This window comes from Podarcis pityusensis, assembly GCF_964106645.2.
Source record: "Podarcis pityusensis genome assembly, chromosome: 7".
Lineage (NCBI taxonomy): Eukaryota > Metazoa > Chordata > Lepidosauria > Squamata > Lacertidae > Podarcis > Podarcis pityusensis.
Genome location: NC_138031.1, coordinates 6,594,308 through 6,612,052, shown reverse-complemented (window position 1 = coordinate 6,612,052; position 17,745 = coordinate 6,594,308). Strand labels below are relative to the sequence as shown.

At 41.2% G+C, this 17,745-nt stretch overlaps 1 protein-coding gene across 13 annotated transcripts in view; it reads right to left on the bottom strand.

Moving 5' to 3' along the window:
* The window catches only part of PTK2 (protein tyrosine kinase 2), a 189,786-nt gene that overhangs the window by 87,972 nt on the left and 84,069 nt on the right, over positions 1-17,745 (bottom strand). For all 13 annotated transcript variants that reach the window (XM_081012527.1, XM_081012516.1, XM_081012526.1 and 10 more), the window contains 2 exons: positions 15,773-15,939; positions 9,588-9,675 (listed from right to left, as the gene is read on the bottom strand). In XM_081012527.1, coding sequence (XP_080868653.1) covers positions 9,588-9,675; positions 15,773-15,939 — 255 coding nt within the window. The remainder of the gene's footprint in view (positions 1-9,587; positions 9,676-15,772; positions 15,940-17,745) is intronic.

Here is a 17,745-nt window from a genome sequence, read left to right as displayed (position 1 = left end):
TAAATAGGTACCGCTCTGGCGGGAAGGTAAACGGCGTTTCTGTGCGCTACTCTGGTTCGCTAGAAGCGGCTTAGTCATGCTGGCCACATGACCTGGAAACTGTATGCCGGCTCCCTCGGCCAATAAAGCGAGATGAGCGCTGCAACCCCAGAGTCGGCCACGACTGGACCTAACGGTCAGGGGTCCCTTTACCTTTACCTTTAGAGAAGGTATCACAAACAAAAAATTAGTAATTTTCAGCTGCCTTTAGCAGGTAACATACAAGTGGTACCTCAGGTTACATACGCTTCAGGTTACAGATGCTTCACGTTACAGACTCCGCTAACCCAGAAATAGTGCTTCAGGTTAAGAACTTTGCTTCAGGATGAAAAGCAAAGGTGAGGCAGTGATTTTGTTTTGTTTTGTTTTCATCTAAAGAAGTTTGATCTTCATGCTGTTTTTAACTATAGTGTAGCTTTGAAAGCAAGTCCACAAAAGTTACTAGCCTGCAACAACAACAAAATTATTAGCCTGCCAACAAACTGGAGATGGTGGAGCTTCATCCTTCCTGCAACAGTCCTCTGCACATTTCTGTACTGGGTGCAGAAGAGAGAAACAGAGTGCTCCATCTTTCTTCTGCCATCCTGCTCTCTCATGAACATGGAATCCTTTCTCGCCTATGGCTACCAAACTAGGTTTGTTATAATGGTTGCCTTGCTGCTCCTTCACTGTACTGCCATGACCACAATTTTTGACTTTGAAGCTAACTGAACCTTATTACCAAAACATTTCCTCCTGTGGGTGCTTCATTGACTTCATTTTTCATCTCAAGATCTCCTTGAGCTTTTCGGGGGGGGAGGGGGGAGAGCACAACCCCTGTAATGGAGTCAGTCCCTTTTTTGATTTCTAGCTTACTGGAGTCAATGCCTTCTTTGATTACAGAGTGACAACACCTCAAGTACATCCTTCCTTGCTGTTCCTCAAGTGTTAGCATCTGGAGATAACCACATCCCACTGGTTTTCTCTGTTCTACCCAAGCTTCCAAATGTCTGAGGCAAGTAATCAGTTCAGATCCAGGAAAGATATCAACTGGGATAAAAATCTGCAAACTTTTTTTATAAGAAGGTCTTTCACAGGTGCCAAGAAACGCGTAGAAAAGGCACCTGTTTGATATGCAGTGGAAAGGAGTGCCTAAGCGTAGGAGATGCCACACTAAAGGTCCAATTCTGACAATGTGCCAAAGGAACCTCCTGATAGCATGGTATCCATAGGGTGCCCTCTCCTGCAGAGCAGAGTGATCAGCTGGGTATATAGGTGGTGAAACAATCTGGTCCCAAGCTGTATAGGGCTTTGTACACAAATACCGGTGCTCTGAACCTATCCTGGGACTTAGCTGGCAGCCAGTGCAATTCCTTCTTCAGGAATACTGTTCATAACCGTGATGTTCACTAATCACCCGGCTGCAACCACAGCAGCAGTTTGCTGCTCAGAAGATAAGAGCACTCCGTGCCCCAAAGACTATTGCTGTGTGCTAAACTTTCTTCCATTGACTAAGGTTAAATATAGAACATTCATGAAGTCCAGGAAATATGGGTAAGCCGAAACTTCAATCTGCCAGAGATGCTAAAGCAGCAATTCCCAAACTCTGTGCTAGGGCACAATAGGATGTGGCGAGAGAACTGCTAGATAGGCATGAGAAGTAATTAAATTATTTAAAAGATTCTGAGAACCTGGAATGATACACTCACAGAGGAAGCTACTTGCTGCATCTCTGCATGACTTACTGCTTTGGCCTTAACTTCTTCAAGTCAGTCTCTGTCTGATTTGAGCTAGCAATTGTGCAGCATGATTGTATCAGGTGGTGACAGCATCACTCCTAGAGCAAAAATGCAGCAAATTGCCTGCACTTTGGAGGAAGCATGACCTGAACACTGATTCATGAAGAAACTCAGGATGAGGGTCCTAAGAAGGTGAACAATTCATACTTTTAAGAGAGAAGACTGCACAAATAAATACATTGAAATAGCTTGGGTGTCAGACATCTGGAAACCACTGACTTATTAGTTAAATATCTTCATATACAGCAAAAGTTGCTGTGCACAGAAGACTCCAGGGAAGCCTTCCTCAACTTGGTGACTTTCAGAAGTTGCTGGACTACAATTCTCATCAGCCATAGCCAGCATGGACAGCATGATGGGAATTATAGTCCAAAACAACTGGCGTGCACCAGGTTGAGGAAGACTATTTGAGATCATGCACTTGTTTTCTTCTTCTTTTGTCATTGGGGGTGCTTGAGTAAATACATTAACTATGGCCCACTTTATAGCTTTGGAATCTGAACCTTCATATTGGAAAACAGTTCCTAAGGACTCTTGGTTGGTTCTCAGTTTCAAAAATCGCACATCATAATCTGTGAATCTAGGAGCTAGATTCTGAGAGAGTTGGTGACTGCTCCCCAAAACCTTTATTTCACCATGCACACATTATGGCAGAAGGCAGCTACAGGAACTGGTGAGACTGCAAGTTTGCAGACACTGCCTCAGAACAGTAAACGACAAGAACTGCCAGTTCAAAAGCTCAAACAGAATTTCCAAATCCCTGTTTATTGTTGACATTTAAAATAGCTGAGGGCATTTCGAAGGGAGAAGAGTCAAGTGGGCCAAAGGTGCTTAATCCGTCCTGCACCTGCATGCTTTCTTCTCCAGGTCCTCTTTGAATTCTTTTCCAGAACTTGTTCAAGTATAATATTGGCTGGCAAAAAAGAATTCTTAGGGAGGGTGAATCTCAGACTGTGCAGCAGGCAGCTCTTTCCCTACACTCTCACACAGCTCACCACTCACTCTCTCCCTTGCAAATCCATCCCTCCTCCACTTTTGCACAGCAGGAGGAAAAGATGAGATTAGGAAACCCTTGTTTGTTGCCAAAGATGTAGTCCCAGACTCAGCGAGAAGAATCCCACACCAGTTTGGAATTTTACTCCAATGGGAATTAATCAGAATTAAAAGCAGGTTGAGATCAACCATTTGAGAGTTTGTCTTTTAGCTCATACATGTTTTTCGCACCAGGGGAAGGGGTGATGAACCAGAGAAAGTGATTCAAGGTTGAAATGCAGCACACACACAGGGAAAGCCCCATTTAACTCAGTGGGACTTATTATGAGTAAACACAGAGTTGAGCTTAAGCCAGGAGCCCCAATAGCAGCAACCCTTTCACAGGCTAAAAGCTTATTGGGAAACAAAAAGCAAAAATACAGCAAGTCTGCTCTCTCAGTAGGATCCTTATTTTTGTTGAGACAGAACACTGGTTGTGTGCACTTCTTGAATAACTTGCTGACTAGTCACTTCCCAGACTTCAAAACATTTATTAAGGAACAATTGTAAAACCCGCCAGCAGTCAAGTTCCCTGGCACATCAGACTGGCGCGATACACAGTCAAGATGAGAGGAATGAAGAGCTCATACGTTTGGACATTCCAAACAGTGTAGGCTTACTCTGGTGCATGAGTTAAGAATAAATTTATTACTGACTGTATTGCCTTATGCAGCAGCTGCTATGTTTTAGAAGGCATGTGCCTCATTTAGCCAGATCTCTCCCCCCCCCCCAACCCCTAGCCCTTACAGCAACAAAATCTCAGGAAGAAAATTCACCATAGCCTGGGGATTTGGTAATTCAGATGAGAAGATTGCTATTAGACAATTCATGGAATTATCAAGGTTTTAATCTTTGTGCAACAAAAAGATACAATCCCCCCCCCAAGCATAAGTCAGGGCAAGGCATGGATGAGGTTACAGTCAACCTAACATGCCTTAATTAGGAGGTGCACATAAACAGGAAAGGGTGAAACTGAGGAGCCCTGAGTGCAAGGGGCGGTAGCGGGTTTATTGGTGTGGCTTAAGGATAGGAACGGATCTGAAACAGGTTCCTAATGTCCAGCTTTCACAGTATAAAACCAATCATGCATTAATTAAACAGCAAGCAATCCAAAGGCACCAAGATGAGTCTCGGGATAAGGTTGCAAGACATTAATCTGAGGTTGTTTTTCATCTCCTCCACCTGGGCATAGGGGTGCTAACAGTGCAGAGTTAAATATTATGTTTTCTTCAGACGTCTCCTTTCTGAACGCACATGTACAAAGTTGTTCATAACATCATGAGACAGATGGAGAGAGCAGGTGTGTGTGCGCAGGTTGGTAGTTCAACTCACCATGGGGATGCTAATCTCCATGGTAAGTGTAGCATTTAAAACAGTTCCCAGAATGTTACTGTAGAAACAAAGACATGTAAAGCTGGTCCAAGTGAATGTCATTTTCTGTGCTCAATGAAAATCCAGAGGGTTAGTAGGGAAGGAACAGAGTTTCCTCTACCCTCATCTACCAGCCCACAACAAAGCATTATTCAATCTAGTATATTTTCAATGTTTCCTTACAAGCACTGTCAGCAATGAAGACGACTGACTTAGGTATATAAAGCATGGATTTCAAGCCGCTGTTGAACCCATGCACAGAATGTGACCTCTAAATAAGCCATTATTTAAAGCAGCCTTGTGTTTCAGAACTTGCCTGGTAGCCATAGTAGATAAGGAATTGCATGCAGGCAAGCAAAGTGGCTAAAGACTGATAGAGCACTCTGTCCCTTCTCCGCATCTGTTGAAGAAGCAAAGTAGGCTGTCGGAGGATGAAACCCTCTACATCCCATTTGTTGTAAGTTTCTTATCCTGTGGAATCATCATGGCTTCTACAATGTTGAACGGTAAAAAGTGGTTACTACTCTGCTTCATTTATAGAAGTCCTCCCTTCCCTTTTGGCCAGCTTTACAACGGACAAATCATTAAACAAGACTTCCATGCTCCAAAGAAAATACACACTGGTGTTTTTTTTCTTTCTTTACAGCTTTTAAAAGCAAAGCTTTGCATTAGGGTAACGCTCAGCTGCCATCTGCCCTCAGCTGCTGCTCTGCCTTATCAAAAAGGTCACAGTTGCTACATTAATGCAAGTTGATCTTTGACATCCTGCACTAATTACACAGGCTCCCTTATTTCTATGGTAATAATAAGGACATTAGTGACTGGGGGAAGGGAACTGCTTGCCAACAGGGCATTGTGCAAGGCAGAATGACTTTAAAATTACCCCTTCTGTCATGGTGGACAGATCCCCCAGCTGTCTTTGTATATGCTCCCACTTCCGATTTTGCTGGCAAAATCAAACTATACACTTGGGAACCTTTATAATATTGGAAGCAATACAAGTCTTTTAGTACAAATGATCACTTTAAGTAATCAGGCGTACTATCTTACTAATTTTAATTTTACCGGGAGGAGGAAGCTGGAATGTTTTGTAAATGTATCTTGCCATATGGAAAGATCGCCACCTGGTAAGATATAGGTTTACAAGACTTCATAGATTTGCATGGCTCAGAGAACAGTAAGGATTATCTACCACCAGAGACGGATGGGTCTGCATCATTTTTCCTGACTGCTCTTAAAAGAGTTTCCTTTTGACCTAGCTAACTGTCTGTCATTGTATTAGTTGGTCTCTGGAATAGAAAAATGTCCCAAGAGAGAGATGACCACTCCTACATGTATCTTCCATTGACTAGACCCTCAGCTGCTTCCTGTTATATTAGAGAGCTTGGAAGCAGCAGAAAATACAAAAGCAGAGCACAAACTGAGGAAGACTTGAGCTATGTCAGACTATAGGAGAGTTTACATCACCACCATCACATCTACAGCTTGGAGGTTTTTGCCTTTTTATAATCAAGTGGTATATAAACTGTATGAGATAAAGAAATAAATCTACAGGAATGTCTGGCAGAGATTTAACATGCAGTAATGGGCTCCAGAGCAGTACAGCAAACCCTTGGTAGCCTACTATGATCTAGTCGTTAAAAATTGATTTACATACAAGCATACATACATAATATAATTTGTATGCTGCCTTTCCATAGTTAAAATCAAGCTCAAGGTGGCTTACAACATGGGGGAGGGGGAATTGCATAGTTCCAAATGTAACAAAACTAATCATAGACAATAAATAAAACATCAAAAAGTACACAAATTGAACAATTTCCACATAAATCATAATAAAGATACAAATAATAATACCAACAACAGCAACACCCCCAAACAAAATCCCCTAAGCAATTTAAGAAGCTAATGTCTAAATAGATTACCTAACAGGCACTGTCAATCATAATGACCACAGCGCTCTTCCTATGATCACTCCTAACATCATGAAAGAGTTGAGGGCCTATAAACATCATGGCTCTAAGTCCTGGAAGATTCCACCTGGCCTGGGAGGGTGGGCCTCTGATTGACTCCAGCTACAAAAGCTGAGGCTGAAGAGGAGGCCAGAGACCATCTTGACTGTGTCTTAGCTCAGACCCAGGATATTGAGCCAGAGTTTCCACAGCTGCCATCCTCCATGAACCACCACTGGCAAGATTGGCAGCAACATCAGCAGATACGTTCTATGCTTATGATAACATTTTATTCAAATATTTTATTTTCTTGCTAATAATGCTGTTTTAAATGTGCATTTTATAGTTGACTGTCAGGGAACTGCCATCGGAGCCAGAGGGAGAGAGAGGGTTCCAGAGGGGTTTCGGAGAGCGTCCCGGGAGGGAGAGAAGCAGCACATCTTCTGGGGAAGGAAATCAGCGTAGCACCAGTGGAGAAGGGGGGCAGATGGGGGAATCGGCGAGGAGGCTCCATGACTCTTCGCCGGGGACCAGCGGGGAGAGCACGGGTCCTCCGCTGCCCACACCCTCCCTGCGCAGAAGGCTTCCGCGCAGGGAGACTAGGCGGAGACTGGGCGTCAAAGAACTTCTTTGCTGGAAGAAGTTCAAGAAACGCCCACTGACGGATACTGCCAGCGATTGAGGCAGCCACGGGCGAGTGGCTACCCAGACAGAAAAGGTTCACTCAGGCAACCCAGCCAGGTGTGGCGACGATTTACGCACGAGCAACCCCTAGAACCATTACATTGACTTTCTTTAGCAATGTTTTCTTTTGGAATGTTAGATAAAAGATAAATTATTTGTTAACTTTGCTGTGTTATATGTGCATTCTGCAGTTGACCGCCTTTGTAATGTTTTATTGTGAAATCTTTAAGATAATGTTTAGATTCCTGCTAATTATGTTGCCTTGAAAGTATACTTTATTTGACTTTTCTTCAGTATTGTTTGATATTTTTTCTTTAAAACTCTGACCATGAAAAGCAAGTCCTAAAAGCTTCCTCCAGTCCCCCTGAAAATCAACTTGTGCTGGCATTTCTGTATTCAAAAAACGATTCAAGTAATTCATGAGGCAAGGCACTAATCAGACAGTGCTTAAAGAAAAAATTCAGTGATTTGCTGGCAGAAGGAAAACAAACCGACTGGCAAGAGCACAGTGAGCATGGCAAATACTAGCACACTCAATAATGCTTGAGACTAGCCTGGGAGCAATTCTACTGAACAGTGAACGGACCACAGATCTGTGACACTATCACATCACCGCCTTGGCAAGCACAAGCTCTATATGCATCCAAACTAGAGCTCCCCAAAGCAATTTTACACCCATCTTATCATCATAATACTCCAGTACGAATTATGCAACACTGTGCACTGGAAACAAATCAATGGATTAAGCCTTCCACCACTTCACAATTGCTGTTATTATTCGTCACCCTTATCACGGGGGGAAAAGATAACTTATGTACAATGAACTTAAATTCTTTACACCAATATGTAGCATTAATATAAAGGTAAAGTGACCCCTGACCATTAGGTCCAGTCGTGGCCGACTCTGGGGTTGCGGCGCTCATCTCGCTTTATTGGCTGAGAGAGCCGGCGTACAGCTTCAGGGTCATGTGGCCAGCATGACTAAGCCGCTTCTGGTGAACCAGAGCAGCGCACGGAAATGCTGTTTACCTTCCCGCCGGAGCGGTACCTATTTATCTACTTGCACTTTGACGTGCTTTCGAACTGCTAGGTTGGCAGGAGCAGGGAACAAGCAACGGGAGCTCACCCCGTCGCGGGGATTCAAACTGTCGACCTTCTGATCGGCAGGTCCTAGGCTCTGTGGTGTAACCCACAGCGCCACCCACGTCCCAAGCATTAATATATGGTTGCTATATTTCAAAGGATAAAAATCTGGACAAAAAAAGTTGTTGAGCCAAAACCCGAACCAGAGTCCAGGCCGCCACTGCCAGAGCCAGAGCCTATGTTCTACCACTGCTCTGCTACATATAAATCCCTGGCTGTAACTTTCTAATTAGGTTACTGACATGAATTTAGATAATTCTAAAAAAATCTCTCTCAAAGGAGTACAACAAATCCTGTACCAACAATGCATTCTGCAGCTCTTCTATTGTATATGCAATTTAAGCAAATTTGCACACCTCTACTTATTTTGCATAATTGATTCCCACTTAAGATTTTACAGTAAATCTGTCAGTCATTGTGAAGAAAAGGGAGACTACATTGCACAATGAAACTCTGCTGTCTTCGCTAGCTAAAGAACTAAGAAATTCTTAGTCAGCCCCTTTCTACTTTCCGAGATTCCACCAGACTTTGCCCACTCACTTTTCAAGTTTATCTTCACAGCTGTAGTGACTAAAAGCAAAGATTTTTCAGGATGATGAATGAATTCTGCCCACAGCAACCAAGCCCTGTGCTTTTTGCTGTATTTCCATTGAACTATAGCTGTGCTTGCATGGAACTGAAGAACACACACAGTTTTCCTGGTCACAAAGAAAATTACTAGAAGAGTTCCAAGTAGAGGAGGGTCTGAAGATGGTTAGCTGGTTTAAGTTAATTGGATTTTGAAAAGAAGTTTATAGCAAGAAAGAAGGGAGCCCTTTTTCTTTAAAGCTTCATGAGATATCCCTATGTTTTTAATCTGGGGAAATTATGGAAAATTTCCATAACTATAGAAATTATGGATGGGTGGGGCATAAATAATAAATTATTATTATTTATTTATTTGGGGGAGGAAGTCCCACATTTATTACACAGATTTGTGTGAATCTCTAGAAGAATTGATGTATAGATAGATAGAGAACAGCTGGAATTTGTGTATTACAGCTGGAATTTATTGGGGAGTTAGGTTCTGAAATATCTGCACACATATTAATCGTGGATTTTCATGATATGCCACCTTTCTTCCACAGCAAAACTCCGTCCAGGCACTGGTCAGACCCAGGATCTGAAAAACTCTTCCAAAACATGTCTTCTTGCCACAGCTTTGGGCATTATTTATGGAAAGGCAGAATTTAACCAGAGTGAAATATCCCAGGGTACTTATACCACACTGCAAGTGTGTCTTAGACAAAAGTATTTCTGAATCTATCCCAATGCAGCATATGCATAAACTGGGGTCAGTGCGCAGAGGGGAAACCTAATCTCTGCTATGTGCAAAATTTTCAAACTCCACTCATACTATGAAAACTGGTGCCTTAAACTGGTTTTATTGACATAAGAGACTCACCCTTTCCCTCCAATTCTGATGTGTGCTTTCAAATAACATATACCACTACCATTTTTCTGTGCCTGCATCAACATGCTACTTATATAAACAAAGCAGACTTTCACAACTCCAAAAGCAAGTTTAAACAAAGCTGTATGTGTTTACCTGCTGATAGAAAAAATTTAACGTTGGCTTATCTTCAGTAAACTGGTTCAGAAATCCTTTCGGTAAGTATCGGATTCGAAGTTCATATCTACAAGGATAGAAAATGCAGAAAAATTATATGCTTTGTGTTATGAGTCATCATCACATAATTTTTTTAGAAATCTCTAACCGTTCTGAGTAATATTTATTTAAATTTTATTTAATTAGAGCATTTGTACCCCACTCTTCATCCAAAAAGGCTCTCAGAGCAGCTTACATGAAATCAAAACAAAACACTCCCTACCAGCAGGCATATATTCTACATATCCTGGAGGTAGAACAAGACAGATGAAATTAAGACTTGCAATGAGAGCCAAATATGTGAGAATTCATATGCACATCAAAAAGCAACAGGGAAACAATGCTTGATTTTTAAAGAGAGACGGGTGGGAATTTTAAAATTGCATGAAATGATATGCTTATGCAAGGTGCTGTTGAAACCCCTGAACTTCACAGCAATCACCATTCATACAATTCTAATTTCTTATTAACATTGACACACAAACTGTATTACTGGCCTTCAAAACTGGTTCATGATCTGTGCAGAAGGCTATGGACAAGATCCAAACAAGCTTCTCAATATAAAATGAAACTCTTCTCTCCAGGAATGCCAGCAGCTGCTGTGAAAAACTGGTACTATCTCTGTCCAAAATATGCAGCTCTTTTAGGCACTGGACCACATCTAATACGCTTTACAAGTGCTACCCTCCTTTAGAACTATTATATCTTCCCTACAATAGCATTAAATTTGATCTAAATATGAGTTAATTGCTATAAAATTATTGTGCATCCATCCTGTTTCATTCTCTGCAAAAAAATACTGTCAGCTTTTTCCTGTATCTATATTTTAATGGCACAAATTATAAGGAAACAGAAGTGCCAACAAGTCACTTTGTCCTCCTCACAAGCAAAAAAAAATATGTCACAGTAAACCTCTTCCTATCTGATCTCACAAAGAAATCACCACCTTTCAATTTTGAATGTGTTTGTTACTGTGATTATCATCCCACTCTCCACGCTGTGTCAACATGAATCTAACTTCCAAGTCACAGTCTATGAAAGCATCGTTATCACCATATTAAAACAATCAATTATACCTGAAGATAATCATCAGCTTAAGCAAGAGCTTTTAAATCCTGGGCTTCTACACAGGCTGCCTAAATCAAGATCTCTTGCAAGTTGTTTGCAGCTTCTTTTTCTTTTTAAAAATGTCACCAGCTATTTCTAGAAAGCATTTTACAACAAGCAGATTCTTCTGCAGTTTTAAAACTATAACTGTTCTGCAGTTTTAGAAGTAAACACTATTTTACTACTGCAACTGCTTTAGACTTTAAAATTCAAACATCTCTGCCCCTAGATAATGCAAACTAAGTTCCAATGATTTAAAAACTGGAGATGAAAATTATTATAAGATTTCAAACATCCGCCTTTATACCTTTCAAAATGAAAAGGTTGATGAGACTTGCCTAATACACCATGCAAACAAATCTTCAGCATAATAAAGTTTTGCTAAATAAGAAAATGTTATCACAATGAACAGTCAGGGAGCAATAACACCAATTTCACTAGCATCCTTTGTGCTTATTTGGCAACATTTTTTTTAAAAAAGGAACCATTCCACTAAAAATAATAGTTTCAACTTTTTTTTGGAAGAAAAATGCTATCATATGCTGCTGTTCAGCACCTAAGCATGGAGACAGCGATTTGCATTATGTTTTCATTTCAATTTAAATGCCATGCTGGTAGTGCAGTTTCAGGCTGCGAGAAGTGCAACTGAGACATGATCCAGGTCTGCAATGGTCCACTGAAGTTAAAAAGAGGTGCCACACTCAAGGGGATCTGTGCTCTGATGCTGCTCTAAGACTTCTTGCAGCAGGATGTATAAGAGCAACCTAAGACAGACTACTGACAATGAGCTACTTTTGGTCCTCATCATCCTCATTCTACAGAACCATAACAGTGGTACCTCGGGTTACATACGCTTCAGGTTACAGACTTCTACAAGGTCTGAGGGACAGTGGATCGGCCCCCTGCTGAAAAAGTTTCCTGACCCCTGTTCTAGACCAATGGTTTGCAAACTCTGTATCTTCAGGGAACCCTTTCTATATTGACTTGTCTGCCAGGGATGCCCTGCACATTGTCAAGGTCACTGTATCCTAGAACTCTCCAATCCATGCAGGGTGTTCACCAGGTTTTTTGGCCATTGTCTCTTGTAGATGGTGAATGCAGCACAGAAGTCATGCAAAACTCCCTTGCTGCTACTCACTGATAATAATGGCAGACAAGGTTTCTGGTATTACAGTGGTACCTCGGGTTACATATGCTTCAGGTTACATACGCTTCAGGTTACAGCCTCCGCTAACCCAGAAATAGTACCTCGGGTTAAGAACTTTGCTTCAGGATGAGAACAGAAATCGCGCGGCGGCGGCACGGCAGCAGCGGGAGGCCCCATTAGCTAAAGTGGTGCTTCAGGTTAAGAACAGTTTCAGGTTAAGTACGGACCTCCGGAACGAATTAAGTACTTAACCTGAGGTACCACTGTACTTTGCTTAATGTTGTTCATGTCAATCGTCTGTCAGCAGTTCTGTCAAGATGAGCTGGATGGGTTTTTCAGGCAACTTCCAAGGAAGCAAAAAATGTATTCGTTTTGACAGGATGCCAGACTGAGCTTCTAGACCATGGGAAGGCAAACTAAGGCCCGGGGACCAGATCCAGCCCAATAGCTTTCTAAATCAGGCCCACGGACGGTCCGGGAATCAGCTTGTTTCTACATGAGTAGGATGTGTGCTTTAATTTAAAATGCACCTCTGGGTTATTTGTGGGGCATAGGAATTTGTTCATTTTTTTTTTCAAAATAGTCCAGCCCCCCACAAGGTCTGAGGGACAATGGATCGGCCCCCTGCTGAAAAGGTTTCCTGACCCCTGTTCTAGACCAATGGTTTGCAAACTCTGTATCTTCAGGGAACCCTTTCTATATTGACTTGTCTGCCAAGGATGCCCTGCACATTGTCAAGGTCACTGTATCCTAGAACTCTCCAATCCATGCAGGGTGTTCACCAGGTTTTTTGGCCATTGTCTCTTGTAGATGGTGAATGCAAAACTCCCTTGCTGCTACTCACTGATAACAATGGCAGACAAGGTTTCTGGTATTACTGATCTGTCTCTATGAAAAATTCCTGATAAACTTTAGAGAAGCCCCAGAAGTCCCTGGGATAGAATTCAGAAAACAGTCTCTTAGACCAAAACATTACTATTATTAATCATCATCATTATTACTAATTTGATTTTTATCCTACCCTTTCTTTAAAAAAACACACACCCATATTTATTCATATTCCATTACCGCACTTCTCAAAATGAGGACACTGAGCGAGTCCCAAGAATCAGAAGCCCAAATTGTGGGGTTTACATGTTGTCAGCACCAGCAGTAGAGCAGAACACAGATGCTCTCGGCAGCAAGTTGTCTAAGTGCTAAATACAGGAGCAGCCATGAATGAAGAACATGAACAGAAAGCAGCTGCAAGAGTGACTTGCACATTTCATTGGTCTGGTGCAGATCTAGTTCTCTGTTAACCACCGCTTGATTCTTCCATCTCTGGCTCTTTTACTATAGAAAAGCTCTGGAAAAGGTGTCACAAATATGAATACCAGAATTAAGTTGTCACATCTTCTCATTCGCGCTGACAGAAGCCTCCTTTTTACATTTTTTTTGAAAGTTAAAGCTATTTAAGGAGAATCCTCATTTGTATATTATTACACAGTAGAAAGCTATTAGATTCAAGCCCCCTTCCAGAATTCTTCTTCTACCCCACTAATCTAAATATTTTTACAAGCACTGTCATCCGACACTAAATGCTGTGTTTCATGTATTAAAAAAATATGACAGCAGTGGTTTCATTATTCCCAACAAACCTCCACAGATTAAGAGAGCAAGGCAGGCTGCACATCTTTGATAAAGCATGAAATTACACTCTGGAAAGATGATGAATAATTTATACCAACTCATGATGCTTTCATGAGGGATTTTATATGACCTGATCACCTAAACATCAGAACAATTATCTAACTTTGCTTTTAAAGGTTATTATCTTTGTTCTGCAATGCATTAAGACATGAGAGTACCAGTGAATACTATAAATGAAACTGGCACTTTTACGTTTCAGAACTAATTTTTCCAGCATAAATTACAGTCACACTGAATATAAGTATACTTTAAAAAAATGTCAAAGGTATAATTTTGTATGATTTTATGATAATTTACTTGGTGAAAAAAGAATCACATGTTCACTACAGAACACTGAAATAGAAATGTTAATGTGGAAAAATAAATGCTACATTTTATTCACTCAAAATTTTAAAAACCTTTTAATTTAATGTGAAGGGTTAAGACAAGCAAGTCTGTCCCAAGATAGTTCATACCCATGTTGCACTTGATTTGTTGAAATGCACTCAGCATTACCAGAAAAAAAATGTTTATAGGCTGTCAAACTGAATGCAAAGCCACAGAGAGCCAAATCACACTGTAAAAATCAGAAGGCATTTTTCTAGTGCATGGCAGCTCCTTGCTTGTAGCAAGAAGTCTTAATGGGTGAGTCACTCATTAGATGAGAAGAGTCACTACTTTTGCAAACTAGCAGTGATGTGATTATCATCAGAAGGGCCAGAGGCCAAACCAGGTCCATTGCAGAGCCTAGAAAAAACCAGTACTGCCATATTTGCTGTAACTTAATGAGGACCTAGCAAAGCTGGAGCAGAGCAAAGCTGGAGCTCTGCCTGACACAAGTAGGGAGAACACACAAAAGAGTTCCCTGCAACGCCACCACAATAATTAGGAGAGCCATCTTGCTCAAGGACCCACAGTAACTCAGCAGTGCTCCTAACAGGAATGATAGTTTCCACAAATGTCCCATGCCTGTCAACCTGCTAAGAAGTCCCAGAGAAAGCAGGAAATGAGGTTACAGAAGTCTTAATTGCCAAACGTTCCACACAGAATGTGTGGATGCAGTTCCAGAACATTCATAAATGTTTCGCAACTTGCCCTGTTGGTCTACTTGGAGCCACAGTGTCAGAGATGGTCAAAAGATCTTTCATTCTTGGTCTATAGCCAGTGTTTACAGGGACAAGCAAAACCAGGATTCTGCAGCCATAGAGTGTACCACTCTGAACCAGTCTAGCAACACTGTGCTTGCAGTGGATTTTCAGCATCTCCCCGTCCCCGCACCTCCCCACAAATAAATAATTTTAAAAATATATTTAAACTACTTATATGCTTCAAGGACCTGCAGGGCACAACTCACCACAACTAACACTAAGGAACTTGCAGCAGACTATCTCCAAACTGTGCTCCCACCACTTTCTCTCAAGCACTGGGAGAGGTAATATTGGGAGTTATCTTTCCAGTTTCATACCCACTATCCTCTTCCCCCTGCCCTTTCCAAGCTGAGCCATGGTGCTTCTAAGGGAGTGCACTTAACTCTCTTCCTTATACCAATTAGACCAGGCATAGGCAAACTCGGCCCTCCAGATGTTTTGGGACTACAGCTCCCATCATCCCTAGCTAACAGGACCCGTGGTCAGGGATGATGGGAGTTATAGTTCCATAACATCTGGAGGGCCGAGTTTGCCTATGCTTGAAGTAGACCCTACATGTCTGTCTCTAGGGCCTCTCACCACTCTTTTTTTCCATACTTGGTAACTGTTTCCCCCAACATCCAGCTCCTGAACTGTCTTTTATAGTCTTCTCCTCCTTGCCTAGTCAGCAGGATCAATGCACAGCAAAGAAGCAATTTCATCCTTCCCCACCTCAAACTGCTAGGGCAGCAGATAAGCCATTTGGGACAGGCTTCATTTAAGCCAGCCACTGTTCTACTCTTCCTGTGTTTACATTTTTCATGTTTGTATTATTTTTTATTTTGCTTCCTGTTTTATTTTTTATTTTGCTTCCTTTTTATTTTGCCTCCCTCCTGCCCCCCACAACTGGAATGAGTTTCCACCGAAATATCTGATTTCACTGCATCGTTTACTTTCTCATTTCCTAAACAAAACTGCTGTCTTCCACCTCTATGAAACTATGGGGCAGTACACAACATAGTTTTCAAAGTATCATGCATTTAGCGAGTAGGAACGCTTCTAGGTTTTTGCCTTACTTCCATTCCTCCGGCGCGTGGGATAGTTCAAATTTCTCCCTCACGTTGGACACTCCCATGTCTGGATGAAGCCAATGAACTTCCTCTGACTGCAGGTGACTGAGCCGTAAACCGTAACAGGCTACATTTTTTACTTTGTGACTATCTACTATCTTCTGGATTATGCCCTAAAAAAGAGAAAGAATGCAATGATTTGTTTTTTCCCCCTTAAAATTCATATACGGCTTTCTTGAATGAGCATGGTATGGTCAGAAGGCACATGAGGACACCACCTTGCTGAACAAAAGCAGGCCTGTGTTCAGACAGTGCCTGGATGGGTGATTGCCTACGAACCACTTGCATGCTGCCTTGGGTTTCAGGACAGAAGAAAATGGGATATAAATGTAAAGAAAATAGTCTCCTGAGCATAAATTTTAAGAATTCACATTTTCTACATAAGATCAAATAATAGCATAGCAAGCATTTGTGTTTATTACGAGTTATTCCTTAATAAAATTGTTTATGGGTAATGAAATATTAGCTAGAAGTGTAGTATGTTTCTCCCAGCTTTTATACCTGTGTTTTAACTTTAAGTTGCAGTCAGTATTGTTTTCTTGTTATATCTATGTTGATTTTGCTTTTATCCTGTATTTGAATTGTGTGTGTGTGCATGCATGCATGTGTGGTAAACAGCCCAGAAAACATAATGTTATAAAGCATATAAGTGCTGTAAATGTGAATAAATAATACATTTTAAAAGTTCTTGAGAGGCAACATGAATCACCACGGTGAAAGAACGGTCACTACTGAACAGTAACAGCTGCTTCAGATTTTCATACTGAACAGAACCATGCCTTCTGTTTGCCTTTCACTGGATACATTAAGACGGTGGTGAAATCTTTGTTTATCTAATTCCCATCACAGTCTAGCTCTACACTCAGGAGACAACCAGCGAGACTAGTGTGCCACTGAACTAAGAACCTGAACTGCATGCTTATATTTGTAGGTCTATCAATTCCACACAGCATTTCTTCTAGCCTGAAAACCTTGAGCACAATAGGGTAAACACAGAAGAAGTTATTCACCTGCTTGCTGCCAGATAGTGTTGTTTAAGTGCAAGTTTTCCTAATACTGCAACACACAGTTGTCCATAACTAGAGCTATGTGGGTCAGCACAAATTTCAGGCATTGAACCCTAAAGATCTATTTATGCATAGCTAAGTGTGAGCCTGACAGTCCCACTATGGGCACACTTCCAAGTCTCCCTCCCCCAATCGATGTATGAATAGAAGCAGCCATGGAATGCAATTCATTCATTTTTTCTGTGCTTTCTGAACTTGGCACAAAAAATGTCCACATAACATACAGACTTCTTTTCAGAAACCTCGCCAAGTAGGACAGTTTTGTTAACAATGAAAAAAGAAAGAAAAGCAGATGTAACTTAAGAACTGCAAATGGACAACCATTTTTTTAATTAAAAAAAAGGAGGGGAGGCAAAACTAGCGTGCATTATTAACAAACAAGTCAATTTAAAAATAATAAAAACAAAAACCACTCACACTGGCGAGGTTTACAAACAACTAATGAAGGAAACAAAGTAATCTTTCAAGCTATAATTTTTAAGATAAACCCAACTGGGGGTTAAAATTACATGCTGCGTTAAGTAACTGATATGATCACAGGATCATAGCCTAAAAGTTTAAGAAGCCTCCTAGGGCACCTGTTTCATTTACTTTATTTCAAGTGATCATGTAAACAATTGCATAGCTATTAACCAGCAGTTAGCTCAAAATAGCGAGAGCAGAAAGAACAATTCATATCCGTCAGCAGTCTAAGAGTCTGTGAGTCTGTGTCTGAGAGTGAGACTGCTATATGGTAGCTATCACCTAAAGAACATGTGTCAACAGTAAGTTACATCAATTCCCGAAGCCACTTCCCCATTCTTTTTCTCATTCTTTTTAAAAACCTTTTTGGAATGTTTGTGGAGGTACCTT